The sequence below is a fragment of the Alnus glutinosa genome, chromosome 4 (genome assembly GCF_958979055.1).
Source record: "Alnus glutinosa chromosome 4, dhAlnGlut1.1, whole genome shotgun sequence".
NCBI lineage: Eukaryota > Viridiplantae > Streptophyta > Magnoliopsida > Fagales > Betulaceae > Alnus > Alnus glutinosa.
Window position 1 is genome coordinate 26,820,375 of NC_084889.1, and position 8,763 is coordinate 26,829,137.

Consider the following 8,763-nt stretch of genomic DNA (forward strand, 5'->3'; position numbering starts at 1 on the left):
ACAATAAGACTATATGCCTAAAAAAAAAAAATTAACACCTTCTTGCTAATGAAATCCTTTAGCAACAAGGCGAGCTTTGTAGCAGCCAACAATACCATCAGCCTTACGTTTGATGCAGAAAACCCACTTAGCCCCAACAATATTCATAGCAGAAGTTTTTGGAACCAAATTCCACATTCCTGTTTTGATGAGCGCATTGAATTCTTCAGCCATGACATTCCTCCACTTAACATCTTTAGCAACTTGAGTATAAGAGGGTGGCTTCATCAGAAATCAGAGAGGTAGTGTAGGCACGAGGCAAGGGATAGCGCATAAAAGCATCAGTGTAACATTTAGGCTAATGAATATTATTTTGGGCTTTAGCGACCATCAGATGTGTACAAGGGGTTGGAGCAGTAGATGAAGAGGACACTGAGGACGGAGAAGGGGAGGATACAAGCATAGACTCACTGGATGGAGAAGCAGCGGAATCTGAGGCAGTGTTGGACGCCAAAATTGGAGAATCTGAGACAGATGTTGACATTAAAGGAGTAGATGGAGACAAAGGGGGATATAGAATTGAAGGAGACAAATTTGGAGAGACATTAGCTGCAATGGAATGGGTAAGATAGTAGAGTTGGAATTGGAATTGGAATTCAAGGGAGCAACTGGCACAGGTTAAACCTGAAACGGAAATTTGGTTTGATTGAAAACAACGCATCATGCGATATAAAGTTGACATGTGAGAATATGTAAATATTTATAGCTAACGTGGGTTTTGCTATAGCCTAGAAACACACAAGACAAAGATCTGAAAGACATTTTGTGAGAGTTGTAAGGCCTAAAATATGGTCAACGCTCACACCCAAAAACTTTAAGAAGATTAAAATCAGGAGATTAGTTGAAAAGTAATTCAAATGGAGACTTGACAATATTGATAGAAGAGGGTAAGCGATTAATTAAGTAATATGTTGTATCAAATGCATCATCCCGAAATTTTAACGGGACATGAGAATGGGCAAGAAGAGAAAGGCCAATATCAACGATAGGGCAAAGCTTTCTCTCCACACTCTGACTTTGATGATAAGTATTTGGGCATGTTTGGCGATATGAGATACCATTGGAGAAAAGAAACTTCTGAACAGGAATAAACTCCCTTCCCCCATCTAATTGTACAGACTTGACAAGACAACCAAAAAAAAAAAAAATTCACCAGTCGTTTGAATTTAGTAAACGTCACAAGTATATCAGATTTGTACACAAGAGGAAAAACCCAAGAGTAACGAGAGAAGTCATCAACAATACAAAGGAAATAACGTTTATTATTATTATTTGAAAACAAAGGAGCAGGACCCCATACATCCATAAAGAGAAGGTCCAGCGGACCATTTGGCATAGAGGGACTTACAGGAAAATGTAATTTATGAAGTTTGCCAAGTTGACGTAGGAACAAAGTGTAGTGGATTTATTGGAAGTAATAGAAGTTGGTGAGAGGTAAGAACACGACGAACAACAAACAAGACATGATGACCCAATCAAGAGTGCCATTGATCAATAGAGACCCGTTCACCAATAAGAGCTGATGGAGAAGTTGAACATGACAACCGAGAGGGCCACGGATACAGACCACCATTACTCAACCCTTGGAGCACTAATCTCCCTGACTTGAGATCCTTAACACAAAAACAAGTAGGATGAAATTCAATAAAAACGTGATTCTCACGAGTAAAATTTTTAACCAAAATCAAGTTTTGAATTTTAGGAACATGAAGTAAAGATTTTAAAGAGAAATTTTGATTATGAGATGGAATAGAAGCAAGACCAGTGTGTGATATATGCGAACCTTGCCCATTACCAACTCTGATTTGATCAGCAACCGTATACTCATCCGCATGAATGTTGAGGTTGGAGAGATCATTCGTCGAGTGATGGATGGAGCTCGTATCATGATACCATGAGGAATCAAAAGCCACATGAGGAGTAGAAGAAAAAAAAAGAAAGAAAAAAAGAAGAAGCTAGACCCTGGGAACTAGCTTGGAAAGAATGATTAAAGCGATTGTAGCACTTAATAGAAAAATGACTCACCCTACCACAAATTTGGCACAGAGGCCAATTACTGGAATTAGACTGAGAAAATGAATTGTTGTGAGGAGAACAACCTCTCCCATGACTAGCATGATTAGAACCATGTGAATTGTTGTTGGAGAATGAGGGGTGACGTTGGGCCATATGCACACTGGAAGAAGACAAATCCAAAGCAATATTGTGGAGCTTAATCTGCTGCTCATGAGTCAAAAGATGCCCATAAAAGATCTTCCAAAGAAACAGGGTCAATACGAGTGGTGATAGAAATGACCAATGAGTCATAATCGGTGCTCAACCCAGCCAAAATATAGGAGACAACTTTAGAGACCTTGAGAGGCTCATCTATGGTAGCTAACATATGAGCCAAGGTCTGGGCCTTTTACCAAGTTTGATAGTCAGGATTGGAAACTATAATAAACTTTGGTGGACAAGAAACAAAACCGTCCACATGCCCAAAAAGCTCATGTTCTTCAAGGAATGAGACCATCAAAAAATGCCATAGTGGATAATTGTCACAGGATAGTTTGAGAATTATATGGTGATTGATAGTGACAAGTGGGGTAGGGCTAGAACCAGATGTGAGAGTGGAAGAGTTTGATTGTGTGGAAGCCATTGAGAAAACTGATGTAGTGGCGTGAGTCTTACTAGGCTCTAATACCATAAAATGACAATAATATACTTGTGGTGTAAATTGCACACCTGAACAATGGTTGTCTCTTCATATTTATAAAAGATTTACAAAGCAACAAATCAATAAAAAAAAAATGTAAATACTATAGACTAATCATTATATAGGACACAAACGTTTCATTTCACTCTTTCACGTTACAGAGTAAATGCCAGCTCACAAACCTTTCCCCTTACGCTCTCATATTATAGAGTAACAGCTATAGAATTAAAGAGATAAGAAAATATTAGACTTTATCTTCAGATATCTCAATACGCCCCCGTAATCTTAACGTTGGAGACCATATGTTGAGATTGGATTTCAATTAATGAAACCGATAAGTAACCAAATATTTGGTGAATATATCAGCAATTTGATCTTTACTAGATAAAAATTTAACCATAGGAGTTTTGGATGGCACCCGATCACGAACAACGTGGTACTCAATCGATGTGCTTAGTTCGCACATGAAATGTAGGATTAGATGAGAGATATGTAGCCCCAATATTATCACAAAATAAAATTGGTGCAAATGAGAGAAACACACCAAATTCCCGAAACAAAGCCTGAAAGCCTGAAGCTATAGTAATTCAGAAGCTCCATTGGCAATAGCCTCGTACTCAGCTTCAGTGGAGGATCTAGAGACCGTAGGTTGCTTCTTAGAACTCCATGACAAAAGGTTTAAACCAAGGAAAACACAATAAACAAATGTGGATTTGCGAACATCAGGACACCTAGCCCAAGCCACATCAGAATAAGAAAATAATTGAGTGGAGGAACACTTCTTGATTAATAACCCATGATCAATGCTGGATTTTAAATATCTCAATATCATTTTAACAGCAGACAAATAGATATCTTGTGGGGCATGCATAAATTGAGAGACTTTACTCACAGAAAAGGCAATGTCAGGGCGTGTGAGTGAAATATATTGTAACACACCCACTGTGCTACGATAAAGAGTAACATCACTGTATGGAGAACTTGAAAATTTAATGAGGGACGTGTTGGTTACTATAGGGGAAGTGATCGACTTGGCATTGGACATTTTCGTGCGAGCCAGGATGTCAGAGATATATATTGATTGGGATAAATGAAGCCTAGTAGGTACACGAGCAACAAAGATGCCAAGAAAGAAAACAAAGAAAACTCAAACCACACACGTGTGTGTGTATATATATATATATATATAATTGACTATAGAAGATTGTGCGTGGTCGTGTAATACACAAATGAAATGATATCCCACACGTGAAAGTCAAAAAGATGTCCCTTTTTTGGGGCAATTTACGACATTCTATCCATACGTGGCAAGACATGAATTGAGGTTGGAATAAAGTAAGCGTGGACCTCATCATGCACACTCACCTCGCACCATCTTTATCTTCCGGTGAATCATTATTTATTACTATTCATTCATTCCCACCTTTGGATAAGATATTGACTAATTATTTAATTGAGTTTATTGCTCCATAAACATACATTTAAAATTAACTAATGCTTAATCATATTTTATTTTTGGTTTCAATAATCAATACAATGGTATGTTTTTATGATTTTGGCGTTTTCTTCTTCTTTTTCCTCGTTCCGTCAAACCAGGAAGCAAAGCATGTAACCCTCCAAACTAATCATTTTTAGGAGAAATTTTACTTTTTGAATTTTTATCGCTTTTTTGTAAACACTCATTTCAAGTTTAAAACTCTTCATTTGGTGTATTAAAATTTAAAAAATTTATAATGTCACCCATCTTGTTAATTTTAGAGTTAAATCGGACATAATATAGGTAAAATGTTTCCTATATCCATGTATTTAGAAATTATTCTATTTTTAGATAATTAAAAATTCTACAAAAAAATAAAAATAAAAATAAAAATCACGGGACCCATGGGCATAAAATTTTTCTTTATTTTATTTTATTTTTTAAAAAAATGGGTATTTTGGGTAATTTAACATTCTCCCTTAGAATTGAACAAAAAATCCTAATGAATGGGTGATATTACAATTTCTTTTAAAGTTGTATACACTAAATTAAGAGTTTTTAAACATTAAGAAGTTAATTGCAAAAACGATGAAAGTTAAGGGGGTTAGATAAAGTTTTTCATAATTTCTATAAATAAACATCGGACATGCTAGTCATTTACTCTTTTGACCTTCAAGTATATTATTTTACATTTTGCAATAAAAATGTAATAAATATACAAGTCAAAAGGTTTGAGCAACGGAAAAATTTAAACTTTATATATCGCATACAAATAAGTTGACCATCTTGATTTTTTCATACTAGCACCCTTATTCGACGGAGAAGAAATGCTATTGATCTTCTACATTCCTCCAATGATGGATGGATTTTAGATAGGAATTCTATTGGTGATTGTTTTGTTTCAAATTTCAAGCTTCTATTTGCCTCCACAAATCCTACTGCTAACAATGAGTTATTAGATCTTTTTCACTGCTCTGTCTCTACTGAAGAAAATAGTATGTTATGTGCTATTCCAACTGAAACTGAAATTCATGCTGCTCTTGCCAGCTTGGGTGCCTCTAAGGCTCCTGGCCCTGATGGTTTTACAGCTCTTTTTTACATGAAATATTGGGGTAGTATTAAATTGACTGTTCTTCAAGCTGTCTGGAATTTTTTCAGGAATAATCATCTGCTTAAGGAACAGAATCACACTTTCATAGCATTAATTCCAAAGAAGTTGGGTGCCTCCTCGGTGCATCACTTCCGCCCCATCAGCCTTTGTAATATTATTTACAAGATCATTTCAAAGCTGCTTGCAAATAGTCTGAAGCCTCTCCTCAACAATATTATCTCTCCATTTCAGACAGCCTTTGTTCCTAATCGCCATATTCAGGACAATTCTATACTGGCTCATGAAATGCTCCACACTCTCAAATCCAAAAGGGGTAGAGGGGGCCTAATGGCTATTAACATTGATATGGAAAAAGCTTTTGACAAGATGGAATGGTCTTTTCTGGTAGCTATTCTTACAAAACTTGGATTTCATCCCACCTGGATCAACTGGATCAGGCTCTGCATTTCGACCTCTTCCTTTTCGGTTCTTCTGAATGGCAGCCCTTTTGGTTTGTTTTCCCCATCTAGGGGTCTTCGTCAAGGTGATCCCCTATCCCCATTTCTCTTTATTATTGGCACTGAAGTTCTCTCTCGACTGTTTCATCAACGCCTTCGTGGTTTCAAAATAGCTAGATCTTGTTCTCCCTTAAACCATCTTTTATTTGCTGACGATCTTGTTATTTTCACCACTGCCACCTCTAGTGAAGCAATTATTATTAAGGAGTGCCTCAACAAATATAGCTTTTGGTCGGGACAGACTGTCAATGCTAGTAAATCCAATATCCTTTTTAGCAAGAACACAGCTGCTTCCACTATTTCGGCTATCAGAAACTTTCTCCCTTACCAGACCACCCCAGCTACTGCTAAACACCTTGGGCTCCCTATCCTGTATGGAAATTCAAAAAAAGCTGTTTTCTCAGATATCTTAGATAAGGTAATTGGTTGGAGATCCAAAACTCTGTCACAAGCTGGTAAAACTACTTTGATTAAAACCGTGGTCTCTGCTATTCCTTCCTATGCCATGAGTTCTTTTCTGTTCCCGGATGGTTTCTGTAAACAATTGGACAGGGCTTTTAAAAATTTCTGGTGGCGTTTCCCAAAGGACAAAGCCCGCAATCTCTCACTTAAATCTTGGGCTTCTTTATGTTTGCCAAAAGATCAAGGTGGCCTTGGATTCAGACTTATGAAAGATGTGAATTTATCTCTGATTTCGAAACTGGGTTGGAAAATGCTCTCAAACCACAACAGCTTATGGGTTTCTCTTTTTCAGAATAAGTACATCAGGTATGGTAATTTCTTATCCTCTCCTTTTACATCTGGTTCCTGGATTTGGAATGGCATCAAGGCTACTCTCCCTATCATTTCTGCGGGAGCTTGTTTTATTCCTCATAATCACTCATGTCTCCCTATATGGTCTACACCATGGATTCCAACATTATCTTCTTTTACACCTATCCCAAGATTGGCTTCTATCCCCTCTAATCACCCTTTAGCCATTTCTGATCTTATTCATTCTCCTACCATGTCCTGGAAGCTAAATCTCTTGCATTTCTTGTTCGACCCCACTACCACCTCTGAAATTTTAAAAATTCAGATTCGTACCCACTCTGACTCCCTTCTCTGGACCCCTTCAACCACTGGTGTTTTCTCAACCAAATCTACACATCACCTCATTAGCTCTTTCTCCCCTTCCACTCCCTCACCTCTCCCCAAATCTTGTTGGACAGCTCTCTGGAAGTTAAAGCTGAATCATCGTTTAAAACTATTTCTTTGGAAGATGGTTTGGAATATTATTCCCACAAAATTTCGTATTTCTCAATCCATCCCTGCTTCCCTATCAGACACTAGTTGCTCCCTTTGCTCTTATCCAACAGACTCCATTTTTCATCTCTTTTTCACTTGTCCCATTGCTCGTGTGGTTTGGCGTCAATCTTTTTGGCCTTTGGATACAATTGCTTTAAATGTTACTAACATGACAGATTGGCTCATTATTATTCTTCACCCACACCGTATGCTTGGAGTCCCTCCAGCAGAGACTCATAGGTTTCAAATATTTGCTGCTGTTGCTTGTGACTACCTTTGGTTTACCAGGAATAAAGCTTGTCATGATGGCATTATCCCAAATGCTCTTCTTATATCAACTACTATCAACAAGACAGCTCAGGAACACTTTTCAGCGTGGAAAACCAAATATGATAAAACTCCTGAAGTCTGGAAGAGTCCCTCTCCTCCATTTTTCAAGATCAACTATGATACTGCTATCAGGCCTACTTTTTCTGCTCAAGCTGCAGTCTATAGAGATTCCACTGGTTCTATACTCAAGTGTTCCTCCATCATTAGCCCTCCTTGTTCTGCTCTTTATGGTGAGGCTATTGCTGCTCTTCTGGCTGCTCATTTGGCAGTTTCGTTAGGGTTACCCTCTTTTATCTTAAAGGGTGATTCTCTCAACGTTACAATGGCGCTTCAACAACCAGCAATTACTATTGATTGGCGCATTGCTTCCACCATTTCCATCATTCACTCCATCATCCCACCAACAGCTAGCTGGAAAGCTAGTCATGTAAACCGAAGTGTAAACTTCTGTGCCCATCATGTGGCAAATTGGGCCGCAACCAGAATTCATTCTGGCTGCATTCCTATTCTTTCCCCTCTATCCTCATCTTTTCCTCCATGTTTTGGAAAAGACTCCCCCTCCACTTTCTTTATTCCTTAAGTTTTTGTTTTCTTCACAATGTACTCACAAAAAAAAAAAAAAAAAAATTGACCAGAGCTCTAATAAAAAACCTCTTTATCATAAAACCATTTTACCACCTACCAGCTTATCTCATAGAAAACAATGTTTTGTAAAACATTGCACACTACATAAAAACTCTCTTACTTGGTGGCTTATGCAGTTTATTTTCTTTCATTTTTTTAATTATATATATATATATATTTCTTGTCCTTGTTGATGTGCTCTGTTTAACCCCCAGAGCATAGTTTATGCATCGTATGGATTGACTCCTCTTTGCAAGACTAACATGTACCTTCCCTCTCTATGATATATCACCATATTCACCAGTCCCTATAACACCTGAAGAATTTATGTCGCTTAAAATTCATTTTAGACTTGATAATAATGGTGAGAAAACATTATCATTAAACTTTTATAATTGTTCTAGAGATGCCCCGGAAGTTTGAAAACTTTTTGATTGAGTTTTAAGGTCTTTAAAAGACAAAAGTAACTTTGAGCTTAAAACTTCCAACATATGAAAACAAGGTCAAACAAACTCAAAATGAGTCAAACGAAAAGCCATAGTGTTTGTCTCAAAGTCCTCTATCCACTTGTAAAATTTTAAAAGAATCTATTTTTGGTAGAAATCCATAAATTTTTGAGAATGCCACTAACTCAGTACCATGTGGCAGCTTGTGCTGCTGCTGCTATGTCAGCTTCCAATTTTGGGGGCTGACAGGGGCATTT

General features: G+C 37.4%; 1 protein-coding gene across 1 annotated transcript; it reads left to right on the top strand.

The window, feature by feature from the left end:
- The first annotated feature begins 48 nt into the window (after positions 1–48).
- Positions 49–8,016, top strand: LOC133866250 (uncharacterized). The gene is made up of 4 exons (XM_062302782.1): positions 49–281; positions 374–602; positions 1,427–1,473; positions 5,016–8,016. The coding sequence occupies exons 1-4, from the start codon at positions 49–51 to the stop codon at positions 8,014–8,016; spliced, it is 3,510 nt and encodes a 1,169-aa protein (XP_062158766.1).
- Positions 8,017–8,763: the final 747 nt, after the last annotated feature.